The sequence below is a fragment of the Zychaea mexicana genome (genome assembly GCF_025766255.1).
Source record: "Zychaea mexicana strain RSA 1403 chromosome Unknown BDB00scaffold_68, whole genome shotgun sequence".
NCBI classification, from domain to species: domain Eukaryota; kingdom Fungi; phylum Mucoromycota; class Mucoromycetes; order Mucorales; family Lichtheimiaceae; genus Zychaea; species Zychaea mexicana.
In genome coordinates, this window is record NW_026516731.1 from 21,812 (window position 1) to 46,846 (window position 25,035).

The following is a 25,035-nucleotide window of genomic DNA, read 5'->3' on the forward strand; positions in this document are numbered from 1 at the left end:
AGATCTATATAATAAATTTAAAAGATTTAGTAATAATAATTCTATTTTAAAAACAGATGATATAAAATATATTAACTTACAATTAAAAGTAGAATTTTGATTAAAAAATATACAATCATTTCAGGATAAATTTAATATAATAGTGCAAGAACACCATAAATTATGGGTAAATGAAAACTTTGACTTTCTAAATGAAAATAGATTAATTGATATTGTCTATAGTAATCAAATGGAACAAATGAAAAAAATTAAATGAATTGAATTTAATTCCAAAAAAAAATTTTAGAAATAAATATAGAGGAAATAGAAGCTGATACTAATAATAATGATACAAATATGGCAATTGATGAAATAGAATTAGAAAATGATATAAATAACACAAATAATATAAATGATAACAATAGTAGTGAAAATATCATTGATTTTCCTCAATATAAAAATACATCTAGAAAACGTAAGAAAAGATCTAACAATAAAAAAAATGATTTAAATATATATGAAATTAGAGATTTAAGTAAAGATGAAAATATTTATGAAGTTGAAAAAATAGAAGATCATAAAATACAAAATAAAAAATATATATTTTATGTAAGATGGAAAAACTATGAATCAAGTCAAAACTCTTGGGTTAAAGAAGAAGATTTTAATCAAAGAGATATTATATTAGAGTATTTTAATAAAAAAAATATTATATACAATAATTCATAAATAAATTTTAATATATAATTACTCTATAATTACTCTATCATAAAATAATGCATTATATTACATATATTATTTAATTTATAGATAAGGATTGTTCTTCTTAGCCACCCCCTTTGCTTAATCATACACGGTTAAAACACTTACTGTTCATATTTCAAAGATAATGCACAATCCATCATAACTTTTTCAACGATACATCCACTAGAAAGTTTCTACACGTTTCCAGATTTTAATATGTTACGATAATCCTTTTCAACTTCTTTTAGCGCCTTCACTGTCATAATTTTGGCCGACTTTTTACTATTGCTGCGGTTGTTGGTGGATAAGTGTGATGACGCTGCTGCTGATGATGGTGATAATGATCCCTTGGTATTTTTATGATCATTGATTACATTCCAATCTAAGTCCTATTGAGAACACAACCAAAAGATAATGAATATATAAGAGAGTATGAAGACAGAAGATAAACAAAATAGACTAAAACGACCAGTACAAACCTTCTCAACTTCTCCTTCAATGTTTAATTCTTCTAATTCATCAATAAACAACCTCGTCCAGCATTCAGATGCATTTTCTGCGAAAGTCGTTTGTCTTGATTATCTGAGTAATATTATTATCGATGAATTGCTTTAATGATGGAATTTGGCTGCTTTCCTTGCAAGTCATAATATAATCATTCACAACTAAAATGCACGAGTATATCATTTAGTAAAAAAATCAATAATGCACTTTATTCTTTCATTACGTTTTTTACATCCGCTCTTCTTATTATTGCGCGCATATATGACTGACGAAATCGTTGCCATAGTGATAATTTTTGGTGACCAAGGTTTCAAATGTTGTTACCAAAAGAAAGGGGCAAATTTTATAATACCTAAGAGCATCTCCAACGGTCGTTCTAAATTCTATTTTAGGATTCCGAAATAGAAAATTTCGAGTTCCAACGTTCGTCCTATTTCTATTCTATTTTAGAAAAGGGTCAAATTTTTTAGAATAGGCGTCCCAAAATTAGGGCAAGTTTTCTAAAATAAAATCGCGTTGTTGTACGCAGTAAAATAAAGCTCTCTCTTCTTTAAGAATCACTTCCTTTTCCAACAACAATGTCTTCCAGTTCTTCTGCCCCGATCCCCATCACTAATGTCGAATCTCGTGTCGAATCGACCATCGTTCCCGAAGTTGTTGCAGAATCGTCGACAGCAGCAGCAGTAAAAGCTGGCAATCGCGGTCCGAGCTGGAGCAATGAAGAGGATGTGTGGTTGTGTCAATCCTGGCTTGCCACCTCCACTCGTTCGTCAAAGGGCACCGATGTTCCCCTCCAAATATTGTGGGAGACTATCTACAAAGATTTTCTTCAAAGAGGGGGAGATAAGGATGTACGAACTGGCCAGGGAGCCCTCTTGGGCCGCTGGGGTACCATCCAAAGAGAGGTGTCTAGATACTGCGGTTGTCTTGCAAAAGCTCTTGCGCGAAATAAAAGCGGAAACAACGAAGAAAATGAGGTTAGGGGATGCTAGTTTTCATAAACGATACGATACCAGTACTGATGAATATATGGGAGTGAAGAAAGACTACGCAGTAACGCTGTATAAGAAAGCTGCGAAATCTGCTTGGAAGTTTCAACACTGTTACAATGAGCTTCATGAGCAACCAAAGTTCAGTAACAAGTATGTCAATGTGACAAATCAAAGCGCACCTGAGTATGTGAAGCGCCCAATCGGTCGCAAGAAAGCCAAGGAGCAAGAGAAGGAGGATGGAACGCGCAAGCGTAAATTGGACGATGATCGCGCTCGATTGGCGAAGGCTGAAGAGGAGCATGTCCAGAACAGCCGCAGGCGCATCGAGCTCCAGGAGAAAATGAACGACGATGAAGTGATGCGAGAACAGCTCGACAGATACTCAGGAGCTGAACTCGAGTATTGGACGCTGAGAAAGGCGAGGCTTTGGCCAATGCAAAGGCCAGAATCGCAAAAGCCATTGTCCAGGACGTAGAAGTTCAACAGACTACCGACGACGAAGTTGACGAGTAATAGAAAACAATAAATAAAAAATATCTTTTGTGTTTTACTAGATCATATTGCCTTGGTGCTGCCACAAATGCTCAACGAGGTCGTTCTTCAGTTGATCGTGGACCGCAACATCCTTGATCTCATCATAGCGATTCAAGTATTCGCTCATGGTGTTTGGATCCCTGCGAACTGTCAAAATGGGCGCCGATCCAACACTTCGCAATACTTCGGCTTCGTTGTCATCAGCAACATCCACTCCTGGATTGCAGCGCTGATCCAACAATCATGTTATGCAAGATTATGCATGCGCGCATAACCATTGAAAGATCGTCGGGTTGCCATAGTCTTGCTGGGTGTCGAATCACAGCAAATCTACTTTGCAAGATCCCAAAGGCACGCTCGACATCCTTACGGTACGCTTCTTGCATACAGGCAAATAACTATATAAGTAGTTAGAGTTGCTGCTCTCCATATGCATTGTTAAAATTTACCTTTTTTTTCTTCTCAATCGGATGCGTGATTGAATCCATAAACGTAGCCCACGGCGGGTAAATACCATCAACTAAATAATAGCCTTTGGTGTAGTTGTGGCCATTGACAGAAAAGTTGACGGGCGACGTAACATCAGACGCCAGATCATCGAAGATGGGGGAACGCTGCAAGACATTGATGTCATTCAGCGTACCCGGGAGACCGAAGAACGCGTGCCAAATCCATGTTTCGAAGTCTACTACAGCCTCAAGGATTACTGTAGCTTTCTTCTCTTTGCCTTGATATTGGCCTTTCCATCCGGCAGGACAGTTTTTCCATTCCCAATGCATGCAGTCCAAGGAACCGAGCATGCCAGGGAACCCGCGTTTTTCCGCCATATCAAGAAGCCGCTTGATATCATCCTCGTTTGGTGAGCGCAGGTATTCGTCACCAAAGATGCGGCTGATTGCCAAGCAGAAGCGCTTTAGGCACTCAAGAGCAGTGCTTGCACCTAGGCGAACATATTCGTCGGTCGCCATATGCCAGTTGGCGAATCGCTGCCGTCGCTTTCTGCAGCGGTGTCAATCCAGGCGTATGAGCCGCGTCGTACTTCTGCGGAAAGAAGGCATCTTTCTGCTCCAATTCGCTTACGATCCGTTCGAAAAGCCGACGACTCATGCGAAGACGAGTACGGAACTTGTATTCCGGGTAAACAGGATTGTCGCCAAAATAGTCATTGTATAAACGCCAATGACCTGCAACGCGATCGCGGTTAATGACGAGGTGACCAGGAACAGAGCCTTTTCTGGGTTTTCTCACTTGATCGTCGTCTTGGTCATCAGCTGCAAAGATTCTCTGAAGATGCTCAACTCTGCGCTGACGTTGGCGTTCTTCCTCGATGTCTTCATCGAACATTTGTTTTAGGTTGCGAATATTTTGGCTTGACATTGTGAAATGAGTGGTAGCCAGTTTTAGAATAGCGCGACCGTTGGAAAAACCATGTCAATTCTATGGTCCTGCTAGGATAGCGGCGTTCCATTTTAGAACGACCGTTGGAGATGCTCTTACTGCGCCAATTCGTATGTCTTTGTTTGGGACAAGTCTGGATGAACAACAAAGAGGCCAAGTCCGCAGCAATTGCTGAAAACGGACATGAAAAGTTGTGTGCGCTATTGACGGATAGCGTGCCTGAAGTGCGTGCTTCGGCTATGTATGCCTTGGGCACATTCTTGGGCGATTCGAACAAGACTGAACAAATTGTCAATATTGAACACAACATTGCCATCTCAGCACTGGTAGCCATGTCGGATGCTTCACCTATTGTACGTCGTGAATTTGTTGTGGCGTTATCTCATTTGGTCCACCAAGCCGGTCCGGCCAAGTTTTTGATGGCTGCGAATCAGACAATTGAAGAGGATCAGTCGTCACAGCGCATGGATGAGCGAGGAAAGCGGACACGATCTACAGGTGGAGGCGAGTGGCGATCGCCACCTAATACAGCAGTTACAGCAGCAACGTCAGGATCGATGGACAACAACCATTTCGTCTCGACAAGCTACGATTCGGTTTACGCGGTTCTGTGGAAAGCATTACTGAGTTTGTCTGTCGATCCACATCCAGAAGTCGCCAAGGCTGGATCGACTGTAGTAGATCATATCAACGCAATGCTTCTCAGCACACCTTCAGTAAGCGAATATGCATCATCCATTATCCGGGAAGTTTCAAACCAACAACTTGATCGACAAGGCAATGGTGTGGATCGATCACGGTCGTTCCAAGCCCACGACGATCGATTCACGACAACAACATCTACAGTAGGCAGCAGCAGCAGTGGCAGTAGTACTCCTAGTGGGATTCCGCCAGGTGTTAGTGGCAGTGCAGCTGTTGCTGCGCAACAGCTAAGACGACCTGCGAAACTCACACGCTCTGTTCCATTTGCATCTACCTTACGCACAATATACAACTTTGGAAATGCGTCCTTGAGCTCAGGGACAGTGAATGAGCCACATCATCAGCAACAACAAGCATCATCTTCATCACAACAACAGCATACCCGCCCTGTTTCACACCAACCGTCTCTCAATAACCGCAACGCCATCACACAACATAATACATCATCGGGATCTCTTCCGCGCAATTCACTATCCAAAATCAGCAGCAGTAACACTTTACCTCTTATCTCTGATTTCTATGATTGGAGCTGCGAATACTTCACTGAACCACAGATGCGTGTACGTTACAATAGTGTTTCAAGAAGTGGATCATACAAAAGAGGAAGGGGCTAGAGAAAGAAACGGAGATGTTCCGTTCAAAAGATGTAACACATCATCACCATCTCTTTCTATTTTCTGTATAGGCTACCGAAGCTGAGAACCTGGAAGTGTAGTTTATGCACAACGCAAATGGCGAAGAGCCCGAAACGAAAGGATAGCATTAGAGTCTCACTCAACCAAAGGCTTGGCTGGTAAGAACTTATTTGAGGCTCTTACTTTCTTTGTGGATTTAATCTTTATCACTAACTCGCAATGATACGTTTACTTTTTGATGTGGTTAGGAACCAGTCGTTGGGACGAACAGATTGTATCGATACACAATGAAACGGAAGCAACAAGGTTACTCTTCCATCAATACGAACCTCATCTAGTAGCAGCTGATGCATACAATTACCTTGTGTAAGTACGGATTTTTCTTATTTTGTTGTCCTTGTGCCCGTCCTAATTGAGTGAAATTCTCTAAAAAATGCAAATTTGTATAAATTTGTAAAATTATGTAGGGTCTGGGATTGGAAAACATCTACGCCACTCAGCGTCATCGATAACCGTAACCCATCGCATAGTCAAATTACGGATATGAAGTTCATTAATGAAGATGATGTGGCTATCCTGCTTACTGCATCAGGTATATACATTATCATTATCATTTCTTGCGAGGACGACAAAACAGGAGCAATAAGGGTGGGATATGCTCTCAGTGAAACATACACGTATATATTAATTTGACTTTAACCACACAAAAAAATATTAATTTACATCATGACTATGTATATTAGATGATGGTGCCATCCGATTATGGAAAAATTATGATGGCGCTGATCAGGAGGACGCCCAGCTTGTCAGTTCATGGCGGGCACTCAAGGACATGGAAAAGAGTAATATGCGCCAAAGCGGGCTAGTATGCGACTGGCATCAGGAACGTGGTCTCCTATTTACTGGCGGTGATGCACGCGTGATTAAAGTATGGGATGCACATCAAGAGATATCGGTCATGGTAAGTTTTCTTTTAATATCTCTTCATTGGAAAATAAGAATGGATTCAAAAGGTTGCGAAATGGGATATTCATTAATTCACAACCCACAAAACAGGATATCGCGACACAGTCTACAGGCTGTGTGACGAGCATAACAAGCGATCAGACGCGTGGAGACATTATTGTTGCAGGATTCGGAGATGGCCTTGTTGGTGTGTACGATCGTCGCATGAGGCCCACATCTGCGTAAGTCTTGCGTTGTTGTTATCAAATACTTTCTCACGATAAGTTCTCAAACTTAATCTTTATATGTTATTTATCCATGCGATAATATAGAATGGTACAACGATGGGATGAACACAAAGCATGGATCACTGGTGTACATCTTCAACGCGATGGTAATCGAGAATTGGTTTCGGGAGGTTTCGGTGGCGACATCAAGATTTGGGATATCCGGGAAACATCGTCGCTTCGAACAATCGAGGCACATACGCATGCAGATATGACTGCGTTGGCTGTCCACGACCATAGCCCGGTCGTTGCGAGGTAATAAGTCTTGACCAGGGCAGATAGATAGGGATAAAGTATCAAGTCACTTAAACTAAGACGACATTTCTAGTGCTGGAGATGACCATATCATCAAGGTATGGAACGTAAATGGCAATCGGTTATCTACGATCCGGCCCTCGTCTGGCTTTTTGGGGCAGCGAAACGCGTTCACTAGGGCACTTACTTTTCATCCTAATTTGATGGTCATGGGGGCAAGCGGTGACGATGGTTCAATTACAGTAAGTGGCTTTGTCCACATTAGTTCTCTTTGGGTTTGCTAATTTGTAATTGATTCTGGAAACGAACACTAACCTATTTTGCTATGCACACATCTTAGCTCTATCGATCAAATAATATCACTGCAACGCATTTCTCTTGAAAAGCTATTTTTCACTTTGTATACACCAACAAGCAACCCGAAATCCCCTACTTTTATATTTCTTTTACTATTTTTTACTTTATATATATACCATATAAAGCAATCGTATATATTGTTTTTACACGCAGCACATAACGCACACGTACACGCACACATTTATACAAGCACACCAACACAATCCATTAAATATTATTCTTATCATTCCACCAATGCCGCATCGTTCAAGTGTGTCGGTTACACAAGCCCTTCGAACTCCACTGTGCAATTGTTCTTGCTGAATTCGCCATGGTGATCAGAAGACGGTATCCGGCTTGAGTTGCCATGGTTATTCTGTATTCTAGGAAGCAGTAATGGCGGCTGTTGTCGATCCTGCAACTGCAACAGCCTGCGTGTTTATCAGATCAGGTGTGCATTCCCCCTTTCTCCTACTTTTTTTTCGGGAAAGGCTGATCAAGGGTGCATCGTGCATCTTCTCTGTGTATTCCATGTATCTTTCCATCTGTTGTTGTTCTAAACAACGCTTTAATTGACGAGCCGATCTGATTATCAATTGACTTGAAACGGAAGGATTTAAACGAGATAATCCAAAATTCTTTATAAATAGCGCAAGCATCGAACAAAAGGCAGGCCTTATCATGTTTTCCAACTCATCCCCTGCCTACCGCCGTACCGCCGCGCCAAAACCGGTAAACCCCCCACTCTTTTTTCATGAGGTAATTAAAAAAAAAAGATCGGTAATCGGATTATACCTTCCCGAAGGGAGAGTTTACTTGCCGATAGAGATTTTTTTTGCGTAAGACTTGCCGATAGAGATGTACCGAGTAGATAAATTTTTCCACGGCGGGTTGTATCTCTTATCTGCCACCTTCTTCTCCTCTTTCTTTTCTTCTTCTTTTTAACTTATTTCATAAAATCTGTCCATGTGACATAGGTTACCATGATCCTCACAACGCCTCACAATGTTATCCGCGATTCTGCCAATGTGCTCATGGACGAGGCACGTGTGCTGAACGATTGCGCACAACGACTCTTTTGCAACGACACGGCTCGCCAAGGCTACCAAAAAGCGATCGACTTGATGCTCGCCTGTCTCGAATGCGGCGGCAAAATTGTCGTGACAGGTGTCGGCAAATCCGGCAAGATTAGCGAAAAGATTGTTGCGACCATGCTGTCGACCGGTACTGCAGCCACGTTTTTACACCCTGTCGAGGCCATGCACGGCGATCTCGGCGCTGTCAACGAAAAGGACGTTGTGTTAGCTCTATCGTATTCTGGCAATACCGAGGAATTGATGCGCATTGTTCCCAGTTTGAACCATCGTGGCGTGCCTATCATTGGTCTGGGTGGTAACGCCAAGTCGCAACTCGCCAAAATCTCGGCAGCTTGGATCGATGGTTATGTTCATCGCGAAGCGTCGGAAATACCAGCGCCAACGAGCTCGACCACCCTCGCTTTGGCTTTGGGCGATGCGATTGCGTTGACTTTGGCCAAACAACGCAAGTTTACGACACATGGGTTTGCGTTGAATCATCCCGGTGGATCGTTGGGTCGTCGATTGTTGCTCAAGGTCAAGGAATGTATGGTTCCCGCACAAAAGGTCGCGACTGTGCCAGCCAACGCATCGTTGGACGTCGTGATTATGGAAATGACCAGACATCCCAAGGGAGGAGGTGTGGTCGTGTTGCGCAATATCCCAGGCTCTTTGGCTGGTAATAACACTATTAACGAAGATATCGAACAAGAATTATCGCCACCGTCATCGGTTGCTTCGGATGATGCCACAACGATTGCCTCGACTAGCGAGGAAGACGAGGAAGGAAACAGTGCCATCCCGCCAACAGAGACTGGCCAAGTGATTGGTGTGATTACCCACAGCAACATCCATCGGATCCTCAAAACCGCAGCAAGAGAATCTGTGTTTGACATCCGTGCGTGCGACATCATGACGCCTGAGCCTGTTATTTGCTCGGCAGATGAGTTGGCTACGGAGGCATTACGCATCATGGTCGACAAGAAACCGCAAGGAAAGGAGTTGCCATTGCTGCCGGTCATTGATGGCAAAGATAAACGCGGTGCTTATAGAGGTGTTGTCACCCTCAAAGATTTGCAAGAATTGTTTTAATTTGTTTTAATTTGTTTTCTCTCGTATACACTCCATCCCAACCCTCTTCTTCTCTCCCACATACTCAACATACACACACGATCTCCTCAACATCGCAAAGCTGCTGCCATGAAAAGCAGCAAGTCATTATATATACATACTACACTCATCTAAACCCCCATTATCAAGCGTTATCTCTCTCCTTCAAGCCCCCCACTCCCCTGTCTTTTCTTTTCTTTCACCACCGCTGTTATCTATTTCATTCTTTCTTTTGCTTCTATACATCTGTTGATGGTATTATTCCCTTTCTAGCACACTATATATATTATATATTATACATATGTAACGTCTTTTTGTCTATCACTGCTTGAACTATTTATCCGTTCATCGAACTAGTAGTACATCTGTTGTTGTGTCACGTATCACATTCTTTATATAGATAAGGTATAACAGAAGTATACACAATGCTCTTTTCAAAGTTTATCTTTCTTATCGAGGCATTACATGTCGTACTACGTGCATGAAGAGAAAAGAAATTCCATCTTGTGCTTACACTGCATGTGAAGCAAAACGGGAGATCCGGTCTGGTTTTCTGCATCTTCGGCTGCTCATACTATTCATGAGGCACACAAACAATTAACTAGTAGAAATGTGCAATGAAAGAACAATTTCTATGGAGTGTATGTAGTGGCACGCGGCATTACATTGCTATTTTCTACTTTCTGCAATATGTCTCAAATTGTGTATAGTTCTTGTAGTCGTCAACGCGACCAAAGGTGGGTAGCTACACTCAAAGTATGTATATATGTATGCATATATGTTACTGGTACACTGCGATGATCACACATTAATTATATTTGGTATTTGTGGCGCGTTTTTTGACGATAAGAGCGAAGAAGAATAATTGATATAGCCGAGCATATCAATATATTGAATAATCATACAATGCAGTAGATCTTCGTTGATTACAACCAGAAATGTTTTCAAACATTGCTGAAATCATTGGATATTGGTTTATCGCAATGCTTTCTATATGGGCTCTATGTCCAACGGTAATAGTAACGGTACTGGAAATTGTTGGGTTTCAATGATCGAAGGTGCAATTGACGGGGTTTTATTATTATAGCCATGCTAAATCTCATTGTGTATCTGCTGCACATATACCAGGTGATCACTGTTCTTCTGTTCTTTGTTAAACTGTTTTAAGCTTGTATTTAGAAAAGGAAACTTATTACAAATACGCTTTGAATTCCAATCTTGGCCTTTTGCATGGCATGTAAAACAAAGGCGCTGCGAATCCTTTGTTTACTCAACTTACTACACTGCATGAGCAAGATTCATTGTGTCACTTTTACTGCTTAGGGAGGTGATTGCATAGTAAAAAGTGGGGCCTGCGACTGCTGTTGCATAGTCACATCTACAGTATAAGCATTCGCGTTAGAAAGAATACGCTTGAGTATTTACAAATTGCATTCTTGGTAAAAATGGACCATCTTTTCTTTCTGTCTCTTTTACGTACAGTATATGATCCAAAATATGACTGTGGAGAATTATGCCACCACTGTCACCACCTCATACATATATCCTTCCAACAAGCATCAACTGGACCCCTCTCCGTTAAAATTCCACTTTCCGCCATTGATGACTCTTATCCTCCGTATCAAATCCTCCAGTATTGGCATTTCCACTCAAGTGCTAGCTCCTCCAACACGGTTGCTGGAAAACTTAAAGACTCCCTTGCAGAAGCACTCGAGCTGTACCTTCCAGTAGCTGGAGCCATTCATAGTTACGATGATGGAAGTACTGGCTTGTATATTGCCACAGATAGCGAAAACCGCCAGGGCACGCCTTTTCTTTTAGAAACGAAAAACATACCATATACCGAAAACGATGATGAAAAGAATATGTTTTCGCGTGGCACTTCTTTATTACCCGCCGGATCAAGCATATCTGCTGTTAAAGTAACTCAGGTATATCTTTCAGAGAGCAAATGCGGCAGCGTATAATCGTAGTCATTTTTGAGTGACTGATTTCATTGTAAATTTACCCAAAAACCATAGTTCTCTTGCGGAACCATAGTCATCGGCGCATCGATTAATCATCAAGTCGTGGATCTCCATGCCTACCTCGATTTTATGAATATCTGAGCCCAAATCACTCGTGGTGAATCTGTCGATCCAGCGAGTAATCTTCCATATGATTGGCTTCGTACGCCTAGCCGATTCTTTCCTACAATTCAAGGTGAGCCGGTAAATCCTTTCCGTGTCACTACTACAACAACATCAGTAGCAGAGCCACCACCACCTAGTAGTACGTCCTCATCCCAGCAACAAACGAAAGTGATCGTATGGAAGCTCACCAAAAACTCCATTGATCGATTGAAAAAGAACCTGTCGTCCTCAATGTCTTTGAAGAACGACCAGTGGATCACATCCGGCGATGCTCTTACAGCACTTGCCTTTGGTGCTCTCACCCGTGCGCGCGAAAACGCCAAGATACCAAGAACAGCAGGAGTGCGATCCAGCATCGAGTCACAGACTGAAAGCCTCTATACAATGTGTGATTGTCGTCCAAAAGCGCTTTTTCTGCCCTAAGGGAAAAAAGACTTACGATATTTCGGAAATCTATGTATATATTGCAAGACGACCGTTCCACGTGCCGATCTACTGTCTCCAACAATCGAGGCCACTTTGCGCGTCGCCATTCTGATTCGAAACGAAACGCGTGCCCAGCTTTCACCAGAAGCGACCGCCAATCAAATTGCCTTTCTTGAAAATCTCAAGGCTAAAAAACGATCTCCTTATGAAATGTTTCCTCCAATGGACGCATTTTGCTCCAACTGTTTCAAATTTGATATGCAACTTGATTTCGGTTGGGGTAAATCGTACAAGGCAGCTATTTCTGATGATGTTCAACCAACGTCTGGAACTGTTTATATTATGCCAGCAGTTGAGGGACCAACTGGAGATGTTGACGTAAAATTTACACTAGAAGTTGATGCTGTGAAGCACTTGGAGCTGGATCCGTTCCTGTGCAGATATTCCAGTTTCTCAATGTAGTAGCAGAGCACAACACAACAAACATTATTTGAAAATAAATGTAGTGAGAGAAGGGATGAAAACAGCCAGAATAGGTGCAACAGAGCTCTTTGAGGATGCATGAAAAAAGTTATAAGTACAGTTCGGGGATCATATGTAGACCTGAATTATAGCATTGCTTTAGCACAGCTATATATGCTCTAATAACCAATCGAAAAAAAGCAACGATCCTAGTCCTTCTTCCTAGTATGCTGTACATAAAGCCGGCGTCTTACATCGTCGCTGTTATATGCGACGGAAAGAATGGCGATGGATGACTATGAACAACTATGGCGTTGACCTTCACGAACGGCGATCACTTGAGCTGTCAGCAACTCCTCTGACGCTCTACCAACTCTTTGCCACGTTTTTAAAGGTCATGTCGAGACAACTACCTTTTGTTTCTTCTTTTAGCACCGATACTGCAAGTTATGCACTCTTAGCACATTCCTTTGAATGAATAACCATCCAACGAGGAACACCACGTTCGTTAAAAGAGACGATGTGAATATTAAATGAAGGAAATACGTGAAGAGGGGGAGAAAGTGGTAGATAAACGCAGCGTTCGACATATTGCTCTGTATACCTCTTTCCTCTACTAATATGATAAAACCTCTATACGCCATCACATTGAGTAGTTTGCGGCTGGGAGTAGCTACTGTATTGTCCACTGATGTCTGTACCCCAGAAAGGGGAGAACTAAAGTCCTACTCATCTTGTCTTATTTGACTTATCTGTAGAAGTAACCTAAAACTACCCGAATATAGTGGCAAATTTAATATGCATCCTCCAGTTTCTCGCGATTGTGACAAGGTAATAATATCATTAGCAGGTGAAAAATCATCCCGATCAGCGTATCTTTCCATATGCCAATCGGTTCCATGACAGCAGTTTTGCTTGGTATATAATTAAACACGTATTTTTTTAAGCCCGCTTCGTCGTGTAAGAATATACATCCTCTATCCACCTCCCTCCTTCCCCACCCAACCCCAAACTTTAATGAACAATCACGATCCATCTCAAAAAAAAGCTACACCTACACAATTGACTCCAAGTCCAAATCAACTGAATGCAGCAAAGAATAACGACCTTGTCCCAGCAGTCAATCAAATCGGTAAGATCTCCCTCGCACACGCTACAGACTCTTGACCCTCTTTTTTTTGTTTTCTTCTGTCCTCTCCTTTTCCGAGGGCGCAAAGAATAACCTGAACAACCTTTCGTTACGATAGAAAAAGCGACTCCAGTTATAAATATTACGAACGACAAAAAAGTAATTCCACCCAGACCATTGCTGCCGCGACCGAGAGAAGAGCATTCTTTGATCAAACCGCAACAAGATCCCTCTCCCGCAGCTACTCTACTACCTGGTGCCTCTACTTTTCTTCTTCTTCCTTCTCCTTCTTCGCAAGAAAGCAAGCCTAAAGGTACGCAAGAGAAAAGAAAAGAAATGGTGTTGCACAAGAAAAAGCTTAGGCTTAAAATAATCTATTTACTATTATGCTATAGATCCAACTCCAGCAATAACAACACCATCCACTGCCGCAAGTAAAACTACAGCAGCAACGAAAATCACCACAGAACCGAGCACCAAACAACAACAGCAAAGTCGAAAACGAAAGTCTCCAACAGATGAAAGTGAGAGTGGACATCATCAAGTTGTTAAGAGAACGCCAGAGGTAAAAAGAACAAAAGAAAAACCTTTTTTTTAATTTACAAGTGTTAAATGGGGATTTTTGGTTTCTGTTTTGGCAAGACAACAGAGCCAGCAACAGTACGTCGAGCTACTACTACTGGTGGCCCAACAAGAACGCGATCAGAAGAAGATGATGATGATACATCTGTAGACAAACGACCACGGAATGTAGAAAAGATCATCTATGGTCGATACCAAATCGGCACTTGGTACTATTCGCCCTATCCAAGCGAGTATGGCGACAAGGTCGAGGAGCTATTTATTTGCGAACATTGTTTGCGATATACGGTGGAGGATAGCCAGTTACGTGCTCACAAGGCAAGTTAATTAGCGACGGTTAGATCTCTCGTAGTACTAAAAGGCTCACAATCACTAAACTATCTTCTCTTTTTGTAGTTGCATTGCAAGCGACGACGGCCACCAGGGCAAGTCATTTACCAACAAGACGGCATCAAAATATACGAGATTGATGGACGAGAGCATAAAGTAATGTATATCAAGGAGAGAAAAGAGCAAGGGAGAGCCCTATACACAAAATGTAGTAGTATCCTGTTCCACTCATTTTTCTACCAAAAAAAAGTTATACTGCCAAAACCTTTGCTTAATGTCCAAACTGTTTCTGGAGACCAAAACGTTGTACTATGATGTTGAAGGCTTCACGTTCTATGTGCTAACTGAGCAAGACCGTACTCTGGACCTATTCGTTGGTTACTTCTCAAAGGTAGATAAAAGCATAATTCATCCTGTCTACATAGATCGCTGACAACAGCAAATAGGAAAAAATCTCTTATGATAACTACAATTTGGCGTGCATCATGGTATTACCGCCGCAACAACGAAAAGGATATGGGCGCCTGTTAATAGAATTAAGTGAGGATTGTATTTTCTTATTGGAGATGAGGAGGATCAGAAAAGGACAACAAATGATTAACTTTTATAATGAAATTCACTAGGCTACGAGTTATCGAAACATCAGGGCGTAATTGGCTCACCCGAAAAACCATTGTCATCTCTAGGCGCACTGGGATATCGGTCGTATTGGGCGTCTACGCTTATTGCATCATTGCGCGATTTCCGTGGCCAGCTCACAATCCAAGAGCTGAGTAAACGAACGGCTATCCATATCGACGATGTGATTGACACTTTGGCATGGCTGGGTATGTTAAAATATCGCAAGAAAAATGTAAAACAAGAAGAAAAAGAAAAAGGTGGTGCTGCTGCTGCTACTACTGCTCAACATGATGGTTCTCCTTCTGGTACACCTGTACAAGTATGCATTAAGAGCGATATGCTAGAAAATGCCATAGCAGAGCATCATTTGAGATTCACCAAGAGAATTGATCCGAGCTTAATACGCTGGAAGTATACTACTAGCAATGCCACTACTTCTACAAGTGGCGGCCATCATCATTTACATCCTGAAGATACAATTCGATAATAATAATAATAATAATGAAAATAAACTTGTACATATAAGAACAACCGTCCCTGATACATGAAACAGAACGGCACTTGTAGATACCATAAGAGGAAATCAGCTTTTTTTGTTCTCTGTTGAGTGCTGTCCAAGTCCTTATTTTGACAACCTAGCGTTTTAGAGAAAGTTTAGCTATCAAAGATGAGTCAACTAACGGATAACACAACAACAGCAACAACAACCCGAAAACCAGTCAGGTACAGTGAACGCACATTCCCCAAAACACTAAATTGTATAAACTGAAATTCATTATATGAAAATAACAGAGTATGGGTCGATGGTTGCTTTGACATGATGCACTATGGTCACGCCAATGCTCTTCGACAGGTAAACTGAAAATTGTAGATAGGTAAATTTTATTGTTAAAATTTGAAATACTCAATGGTGTGAGAAAACATATAGGCAAAAGCCATGGGCGATGTGCTTGTCGTCGGTGTGCATTCGGATGCCGAGATTGCAAAGAACAAAGGACCTACTGTCATGAAAGAGCAAGAAAGGTAACCGGTTAAAGTTTGCAAAAAGCGTGTGACACGAAGAAAAAGAAGTTTACTCAACTCGGTAATATATTACCATGTTACGTTATGAAACCAGATATGACGCAGTTGCAGCCTGCAAGTGGGTAGATCAAGTCGTACCCAATGCGCCATACAACACGACCGTCGAGATTCTGCGTGAATATGATATTGATTTCTGTGTACACGGCGACGACATCACAACAATGGCCGATGGTACCGACTGTTATCAAGCTGTGAAAGATGCCGGTCTGTATCGAGAGTGTAAACGTACGCAAGGTGTCTCTACCACCGAATTGGTCGGTCGTATGCTCTTGATGACCCGCGATCACCATAAGCGAGGCGAGTCTTCGATTGCCAACGTGAATGCTGAAGAACTTGGCTCTTTTAGTGCTGCAACAACTTCAACGTCAGGCAGCAGCGGCAACAAAACGATCAATCGCACAACTATATCTCATTGCTTGCCTACATCCAAGCGGATAGTTCAGTTTTCTGAAGGTCGTGAGCCGAAGGAAACGGATCGTGTCGTCTATGTGGATGGGACATTTGACTTGTTCCATATTGGTCATGTCGAATTCTTAAAGAGAGCCAAGGCGCTTGGCGATTTTTTGAACGTGGGCGTACATGACGATCAGGTAAACATACCAAAGCTCAATCAAGACAAATAATGGCTCACACTCGTTGCATCATTGCTTAACAACTCTCGTGGTTACCGAAATAGACCGTCAACGCAATCAAAGGTGCAAACTATCCCTTGATGAACCTTCATGAACGAGCACTTAGTGTTTTGGCTTGCCGAGTAAGTACTAGATATATGCTTTTTGTTACAGACCCGGAAGGGGTTGTGTATGTGTAACTCTTAATAATTGGACATTTTATATCGATAAAAATAATAGTACGTCGATGAAGTGATCATTGGCGCACCTTACAGTGTCACCGAAGATATATTGACCAAGGAGTACCATGCTCACGTTGTTGCACACAGCAAGACGCCTACCGAACCTGATTTGGATGGCAAGGACCCGTACCAGGTACGCGCCCCCTTTTTCTTTACATAGCTTGCTGCACCCGTTTAAAACTTGAAAAACTGAAGCTAATCATGCCAATAATATATATTATATAGCTGGCAAAGGATCGAGGCTTATATACCGAAATCGATAACCCTAGTTCTACCCTTACCACCGAAAGCATCATACAACGCATTATTGAAAACCGTGTCTTGTATGAGGAACGACAACGTCGTAAGAATGCCAAAGCGGAACTGGAATCTCAAAAGGAATCTGAGGAGAAGGGCAGGGCGTGAAAAATGATTACCGACCACTATTGTTCCAACATCATGTGTATAGTAGACTATTAAACGATAAGAGTGTGTTTGTTTGTTTGTTTTGAGAACTTTTTAATAATTGTGTATAAAAGGAGATGAAAATATATATACGAAAGTACAACAACGGTATCTATAATTACGTTTATAAATATAACGCGCTTTGAACTACTGCATAATTAGAAAAGAGAAAAAAGAATGTGTAGCGCTCAACGGCTATATAAGAGGCTGTTGGGAGAATCAAGCAATGAAATAGGCGCAAGCCATAGCCATCAAGATAACGATGGCAGAAGATGATTGCATATTACCGACGGCACCATTGATATCAACGTCCATGCCATCAGGGCCATGAGAAGGACCGTGGGTTGAAATAGGACTGCCGTTGGGCATAACAGTGACATGGCTGGTCATGGTTGAATACGCTAAAATACAATACTGTAAGCATTTCAAGTTTATATCGTCATATATCATACAACTTTACCAGTAACAGTAAGAAGATTAGGCTGTCCATTAGTGCCGCTTTCGGCGGGATTGCTGTCAAAGTAAGCATCAACAGGAGCAGGTGCTGCCTTTTCGCCGGAAGCGGTTTCGTCCTGTGTAACCTCCTCATGGTATTCCTCGTCGTCCTCTGTTTCCTGCTGCTCGTCATCATGATTTTCTTTTTTGTGAGACGAAATAACGGCAAAAATGTTATTTCTGTGTTGTTGCTGATCATTCGTAGTAGCATCGTTACCACCAGCGAGTTCTTCAGTCTCATCGTCTTCTTCTTCGCGGTCGTCCTCTTCTTCGTGGTCGTCTTCCTCAGGAGCAAGCTGTTCATCACTGCTGTATCCTTCGTAAACATTTTCTTCCATCAAATCGGCGTCGTTATTATCCTCATCATCCACAAGGTTCTCCTCATCAATGCTCATCTCAGCTCCGTCCATTTCGTTCTCCTCTTGTTTTTGTTCTTCTTCTTCGGCAATGGATGGTGTCTTGATGTCATTTTGTTCCTCCTCCACGTTCACTTCTACTTGTTGGTTTAATGCGGCCTCGTCACCTTCATCAGCAACAGCATTATCTTCTTCTTCAACAAGCTCGGGCTTTTCATCGACGTTGCTATTGAACATGGTGTCTTCTTCTTCTACGGCGTTTTGGGGGTTAACCTTGCTGTCAACGTCGATTTCAGGCCAGTATCTTTGGAGACATTGATTACGACAGCTGCCTTCGTCGCTGTTCTTGCCTAAGGCTCTGGTGTTACAGTCGGCGATACATGAGCGGGCTTCATTGACTAATTTAATATAATGCGTAAAACAGACAGACAGAAAGAAAAATTAACACAAATATTGCTATTTTGTTATATTATGGCAGTGGTGGTACTGGTAATAATCGTCTTATTTGTTTTTCTTCTATCATCAAGGTAATTGAACGCCCACTTACTGCAACGGTCGAGACATCCGTGACTCGTGGGGTCGCAATCGCAATTAGCCAGAGTGTAGTCGACGCCAATAAAAGCCAAGGTGATGAAGACGGAGACAAAAAGAGTAATAAGATGCATGATGGAAAATGCGTGATATGTATACAAGTTGATGAAATATGAATTATGGAATTGAAATATATGTTGTGTTGTAGCTACCGTCGTAAGAAAGAAGACAGTCTTTATATATTGCGAATTTACAGCAGCCCGCGACCATCACAACAAACAGCAAGTGCAATAACATTAAGACAAGAGCCCACGAATGGGTCTGTGTCGTAATTGGTTGGTAGTAGTGGTGGAAGCCAGTTTACATCAGTAAGACTCACGACAAACATAAAGATGTGATCGATCGTGATTTGTTTATGGATATGGAAGCATGTGGCAACTTTAATTGTGCATTTTTAAGTGGTATGTGCGGCAGCAGTAGTCACAAGTCGATAAGGTGGAAGTAGAATAGCGAGTTTTCAGATGACCCAGAATGCAAGATGTGCCTGGTGAATATAGGGGGCAATATTTACACGAGCTGCCTACGTACAGAATGGTGGTTCGGTTTGCCTGGCTGGCTGGCTGGCTTGCTCTATTAATTCCAACAACTGTACAGCACAACGTGTCACGACCACAAGGTTTCCAGGTATCACAAAGTTGATGAGGTGGAGAATGAAAATTTATTGCCTATGTCTTTTCACCCAAAAAATAAATACTTTCCCTCTTTCTTTTCCCTTACTCTTTTCTCTTTCGACCTAAAACAACTCTTTAAGAGGTTTAATCCTCCCCCACCCCCTTTCCTTTCCCTTTCTAAAGAAACAAACAGAAAAAAAGATGCTTAAAGCGCTCATTGTCACCTTCCTATCCTTTGCCCTGTTTCAATTGGCCCAGGCGGCCTCGGTCAACATCAGAAGTCCGCGACCCAATGCTGTGTACGAAGCTGGCGAAACGGTCGAGATCAAATGGTTTGTTTCGCGATAAATTTTGCATTGAAGCTAGACACGACGCTATTTGTAATTAATATTAAAACAACAACAATAATAATAATAGGAAACTTGCAGATGGCGCCTCAGTTGATAAGGTCATGATTGCCCTGGCTTCTGGCCCCGCACAGGCCTTGCTCATCGACGAAGTTATCGCCCCCAGCGTCGATGCAAAGAACGGTACCTACAAGTGGAAGATCCCCAAAAACATCAAGCCAAACTCTCAGTAGTACGTACTTGTATCAGTCAACTAACTCTACGCACATAAGAAAAGAAGAATAAAGAGAACTCATATGTTGACAAACACCAACAACAACAGTGTTCTTGAAATCGGTCCTCACTCTGCTGATATTGCATTTGCTGGTGAGTAAGAATAACTATAATAAAGGAGACTAATGAAACAAGAACATCGGCGAATTTTTAAGGAAGACATCGATCGCGACAACAGAAAATTAACTCTTATTACTATTATTATGACCATGATATCATTGTATAGGTTACTTTGCAATCACCAAGGCTAGCAACACCAAGCCCAGTGCTAGCGTCCACAGCAGCAGCAAAGTACCCGTTCCTTCAGCTTCGGCTTCAGCTTCAGCCTCAAAATCTGCTAGCGACGACGACGACAAGAAGAAGGCCAAGCCTACCGCCACGCTTCCATCTTCCGTCATCAAAGAAACGCCCAAGCCCACACCTACTCCCTCTTCTAACTCCTCCAACAAGGGCGCCGCTGTTCGCGTCATGTGCGTCGCTTATCCCGACGAAGACAATGAAATGACAACTACTTGCCGCCCACTTCCTGTTTCCACGACCGTCAAACCCAAAGTTCACGGCTCGCACAAACGAAAGGAAAAGGCTAGCACCACCACCACCACCGTTGCAAAAGAAACACCCAAGCCTGAAGATGATGATGAAGAAAAGAAGGATTAAAAAGTTGTTGTCTGCGAGAAAATCTCTGATGGATGCACAGTCAACGACGATCCTTTCTTGATCGCCTATCATGTCGCCTCTTAAAAAAACAACAACACTTCTTTAACGTCTCTAGAACATCTTCCAACGCTTAAAACAACTTACACACAAGCTGGCCTTCTTTTTTATAACCCACTCATCATCCACCCAATTTTGCTTGGGTTGTTGTAATTTTAACTTATATAACTGGAAACCTTGTGCTGTGACATTTCTTTTACCATCCCTTTCCTTTCGTTCGCTTTTTTGTTATATTTTATATACACACAATTTACCAACTACCATACATCCATCTATTAACCTCGCCTACTAGCATCTTCGTCACCTTCACACCTGTTAAACTAGTTTATCCCACCCTTTCTTTTCGTTGTACTCGTAAACACTCAACCACTAAAGACGTATCATTCTTTCTTTCTTTCCCGGCTTTTGATAAGCAAATCAACTTTGTTATAGATTGGTCTTCTTTTTTACTGCTGCTGCTCTCTCACCCGGTGAAGAAGATCCCCTTTTTCCTTTTCTTGTGCGAGCCTGCATCATCGCACAAACAACTGAAATGCGGTATCAGTTCACGTGTACCATATACTGTATATTAAACTCGTCATCTTTTTGTACATCTTTCGATTCCATGATACCATTACTAACCAATATTTTTTACTCATGTAAACAGCTATACAACACTATCTCCCCATTTTTCCCGCTCACCACACAGGTACTCACCACTAGTGGAGCAAGTTTATTCATAACTACACCATTTCTATAAGCAATGGTGGGCCACGATGATGGTGCTTGCGTGGCTGTAATAAGTACAGATAAAACCTTGGGTTACACAAGGTTTAAAAAGACAAATTAAGCTATTTTACTTTATGGCGAACTGCCTGCGCGACTGTACAGCGAAAATATATAAAGTTCCGGATACCTGGGTTGTCTTTGACCCGTCCATATGATATGTGTACTACAGAAAATATTAGGCTGAGGGAGCACAGGAATAAATAACATTAAACTTATTAAATATCAAATATATAAATCGTCATGACGATCGGTGGCGAGAGCGGAGGGTATCGAACGAGTTCAAGCATATAATGGCCAGAACACTGTTTTTTGTTTTTCTCGACCGAGGCTAACTATATTAGAAAAGAAAAGAAGCGTCGTCAAACTGCGTTCATGATTTCGTATAAGGAGGTTAATGCACATGCGGCAAACTTTGTTAACGAACCTTGCGATGATGTAGTTTCTGCTCGGTTTGTGAGTGTACAGCAGTGTGTGTGTAAGCACTTCCCTTTGCATGAATTCTAGTAGAGCTTTCAGCATGTCACAACCCTCGTCAAAAGCAATAAGTGCGAACATCTCTTTATTTGAAGTAAGATTTATCTATAACTCCTTGATTTTCTATATCACCCTATGCTGTTTGCCATGAGTTAAAGAAACAACGGTGTACAAGAATTATCTTTACAGTCTTGATGTAAGCTCGGAATACACAATATAAATAACCAACTGCAGATATTCGTATTTTTATATTCCTTCTGTGCACGAACCTTGGTTTCCGAGTACAAAACGAAAGAGGGTACCTTGCAGCAACATGATGTCACTTCACAAAGTAGACAAAGTATGCAATAATATCGATACATTGAGGAGGAAAATTTCACGAAAGCTGCCGCCATCTGTATTCTTAAACTCAAAATCTTGTTTTATGACAAGGAGAAAACCAGCAACGACTTGCAAAGCGCAAAGAAATGCAAGATTGTAAGAAATGGTTGCTGGGAACAAGACTCGAAGAGTACACAGTATAATATAAAGTCATCGTTACATTATTGCGTAGTGTGGCTAGACCATATTTGTTTTTGTTTTAAGTATTGCTGAACCGTATATATCATACCCGCCACAATTTTTTCCTCCTTCCTCCTCTTCTTCATCCTTTCATTTCGAATCCATACTTCTATTATTAAATAAATCTTCGCTTATAAAAAAAAAAGAAAGCCAAAGGACACAGAAAGGATTTACAAGAAAGTGCAGTGTGATGAATTTGATTTGTTTCTGGAAGAAAACCCACAGCTACATCCACCTGCCTCACTTCGCTAGCTTCCAAACTTAAATAAGTTCGTCTTCAGAGCTCAATCGAATCATGCGTGATCGCAGACGTGTCGCAAATACATCTTACCACGTTTATGATGGTGACATGTGGCGAGAGTTTGCTGATTGCGCTGTCGTCGTTTTTGATCCACGACGTGCTTGTATAAACCACTGCGGTGGGGCATATGTTTAGGATATTGGCATTGCAGGAATTTAGGCAGCTGGTGGGTAATACTTTCATTGTTGACAGCAACACTTTTTTTTCCCAATGCAAGAGCTGTTCGTACAGTCATAGCTCGTTGCTATAATATAAAAACAACTGCATATGCAACTAGCATCAAGCTGCACAAGACATTGGTCCGATTCACTTTGCCGTACCTACAACGCGTCGTAGCTTTATTAATAAATTCTGTAGACTTGAAGCAAGATTGACAGCTCTGACGTTTTAAAGTCACAATGCCCTTAATCAAGAGATGCGGCATCCAAAGAAATATACGAGGATAGTACAGCACCTCGGACTCGAGTTTTTCGGTATGTACTGCAACTGCCTTCTAACAAAACCGAGCTGTTGACCTTCTGCTTACTAGACAGACACTCAGCTAACAGAGACAAGTAGGCCGATCCGTCTACTACTACTAGTGGCACATAGTGCACTCATTACACACACACACACACACACACACACACACACACACAGCTTTCTCCTCGTTACAACACAATATCGTATGCTTTAAACTTAAGAAAAATGTAGCTGATATGAAATAACAGATTCTGAATACTAAGTATGTTGATCTTGCTGATTGATGTTGTATGTAAAGAAAAGAATAAAGCTAAGTACAATTTTACAGTAGTATTAGTTTTTTTTGTTTCTTTGATTGATTGATAGATTTTCTGCCGTTTCTGGATGTCTGGATGTGTGGGTGTGTGTATGTGCAGATGTGGACGTGTGGAGAACTGATTAATAAAGTTTTAAAAATATATGCAAAGAAGATGGGATATAACAAAGAAGAGAAGAGAAAGGGTAAGGTTTCCTATTTTAGTACTGCTATGATAGTACTACTGCGTCATGAAAAAGATGGGGATGATTGCGTGGATGCTGGTAATTGTGAGGTACACCTGGTGGTGTAGATGCTTCTGGGATGGTAACGTAAGTGCGTTTGGGTTTCGGAGGTGGCGTGAGTGCCTTTGATGTTATTATAAAAGCAACAAAACAACACAGTTTGTGTAAGAGAGAGAGAAGACTTGCCGTTGGAAGATGTGATATATTTTGAAAAAAAAAAAAGTCAAATACATACCAAGAAGCAGACTTCGAGATCCTCCTTGTTCACCAGGCCCCATTTGTTATTGTCTTCTTCGAGCGCAAGTTGATAGGCTAGGGCTGCATTTACAGCCCATGCTGAGGGATCGTTTATACTGTCTCGTTGCTGTTGTTGGTTTTGCAAACAAATACCACGAATCAACCGTTCGGCCTCTTGCATTCTGTTTTCCCAAGCGGACGATGTCTTGAAATGTGTAAAGTCAATATCCCGGCCACGGAAGAGTGAGTGACGTCGCGAATGGTGATGCTGTTGCTGTTTTTCGTTGAAACTTGTTACCGCTACCGGCGGTTGTGCTGATGTTGTGTTCCAAAAGAGCTCATAGGCCATGGTGGAGATATTGTTCACGATCAATGAGGTAAGAGACCAACATCCTTTGGTTGGTCGCTCGTCACGCGCTTCTTCTTGTTCTTGTTTTTTTTGTGCTACCTGGTCCCGCTGGTACGGATCATAGCAGGGACCGAAAATTTGTCGCTTCATGGTGCCAAAGATGCCGAGCAGCCCCATCAGACCACTAGGTTGACTAGGTCGTGTTTCGACCGCTGTCGCCATCGTTGTCGTATCACTATCACTAGTCGCTTGCTGTTGGTTCTGAGCCTTGCCGCCGGTGGTCACGAAAACCTTGCCAAGGAGATATTTCCACATTTTTTGTGCTGGTATTTTTACAAGAAGTTATAGACAAAGAGATATTGGGTACAAGTGTGCGTAATGTGTTGCTCAAAGCACT

At 41.8% G+C, this 25,035-nt stretch overlaps 7 protein-coding genes across 7 annotated transcripts; 5 read left to right on the forward strand and 2 right to left on the reverse strand.

The window, feature by feature from the left end:
• Nucleotides 1-4,240: 4,240 nt before the first annotated feature.
• BDB00DRAFT_875086 (uncharacterized protein) lies at nucleotides 4,241-9,479 on the forward strand (the record flags this gene model as incomplete). The annotated part of the gene is made up of 9 exons (XM_053127297.1): nucleotides 4,241-5,413; nucleotides 5,539-5,564; nucleotides 5,744-5,854; nucleotides 5,956-6,080; nucleotides 6,232-6,449; nucleotides 6,545-6,675; nucleotides 6,766-6,975; nucleotides 7,049-7,217; nucleotides 8,289-9,479. 9 exons carry the CDS (start codon nucleotides 4,241-4,243, stop codon nucleotides 9,477-9,479), a joined length of 3,354 nt encoding a protein of 1,117 aa, XP_052976886.1.
• Nucleotides 9,480-11,155: 1,676 nt separating this feature from the next.
• BDB00DRAFT_727383 (uncharacterized protein) lies at nucleotides 11,156-11,428 on the forward strand (the record flags this gene model as incomplete). The annotated part of the gene is made up of 1 exon (XM_053118263.1): nucleotides 11,156-11,428. A coding segment is annotated over one exon (273 nt), but the record flags the coding sequence as incomplete, so codon positions are not given.
• Nucleotides 11,429-13,039: 1,611 nt separating this feature from the next.
• On the forward strand, nucleotides 13,040-15,748 carry BDB00DRAFT_836628 (acyl-CoA N-acyltransferase). The gene is made up of 8 exons (XM_053124500.1): nucleotides 13,040-13,649; nucleotides 13,765-13,959; nucleotides 14,042-14,211; nucleotides 14,289-14,546; nucleotides 14,625-14,714; nucleotides 14,809-14,949; nucleotides 15,005-15,098; nucleotides 15,182-15,748. Exons 1-8 carry the CDS (start codon nucleotides 13,535-13,537, stop codon nucleotides 15,664-15,666), a joined length of 1,548 nt encoding a protein of 515 aa, XP_052976888.1. The 5' UTR covers nucleotides 13,040-13,534; the 3' UTR covers nucleotides 15,667-15,748.
• A 7-nt stretch (nucleotides 15,749-15,755) lies between these two features.
• Nucleotides 15,756-17,677, forward strand: BDB00DRAFT_836634 (uncharacterized protein). Its single transcript, XM_053124501.1, has 7 exons — nucleotides 15,756-15,902; nucleotides 15,972-16,032; nucleotides 16,108-16,202; nucleotides 16,297-16,852; nucleotides 16,939-17,016; nucleotides 17,114-17,248; nucleotides 17,341-17,677. Exons 1-7 carry the CDS (start codon nucleotides 15,847-15,849, stop codon nucleotides 17,518-17,520), a joined length of 1,161 nt encoding a protein of 386 aa, XP_052976889.1. The 5' UTR covers nucleotides 15,756-15,846; the 3' UTR covers nucleotides 17,521-17,677.
• A 101-nt stretch (nucleotides 17,678-17,778) lies between these two features.
• BDB00DRAFT_875090 (uncharacterized protein) lies at nucleotides 17,779-19,075 on the reverse strand (the record flags this gene model as incomplete). Its single annotated transcript, XM_053127298.1, has 3 exons — nucleotides 17,779-17,960; nucleotides 18,020-18,808; nucleotides 18,958-19,075. The coding sequence occupies 3 exons, from the start codon at nucleotides 19,073-19,075 to the stop codon at nucleotides 17,779-17,781; spliced, it is 1,089 nt and encodes a 362-aa protein (XP_052976890.1).
• A 738-nt stretch (nucleotides 19,076-19,813) lies between these two features.
• Nucleotides 19,814-20,192, forward strand: BDB00DRAFT_768477 (uncharacterized protein; the record flags this gene model as incomplete). The annotated part of the gene is made up of 2 exons (XM_053119742.1): nucleotides 19,814-19,944; nucleotides 20,030-20,192. 2 exons carry the CDS (start codon nucleotides 19,814-19,816, stop codon nucleotides 20,190-20,192), a joined length of 294 nt encoding a protein of 97 aa, XP_052976891.1.
• A 3,845-nt stretch (nucleotides 20,193-24,037) lies between these two features.
• On the reverse strand, nucleotides 24,038-24,953 carry BDB00DRAFT_875092 (uncharacterized protein; the record flags this gene model as incomplete). The annotated part of the gene is made up of 2 exons (XM_053127299.1): nucleotides 24,038-24,175; nucleotides 24,288-24,953. The coding sequence occupies 2 exons, from the start codon at nucleotides 24,951-24,953 to the stop codon at nucleotides 24,038-24,040; spliced, it is 804 nt and encodes a 267-aa protein (XP_052976892.1).
• Nucleotides 24,954-25,035: the final 82 nt, after the last annotated feature.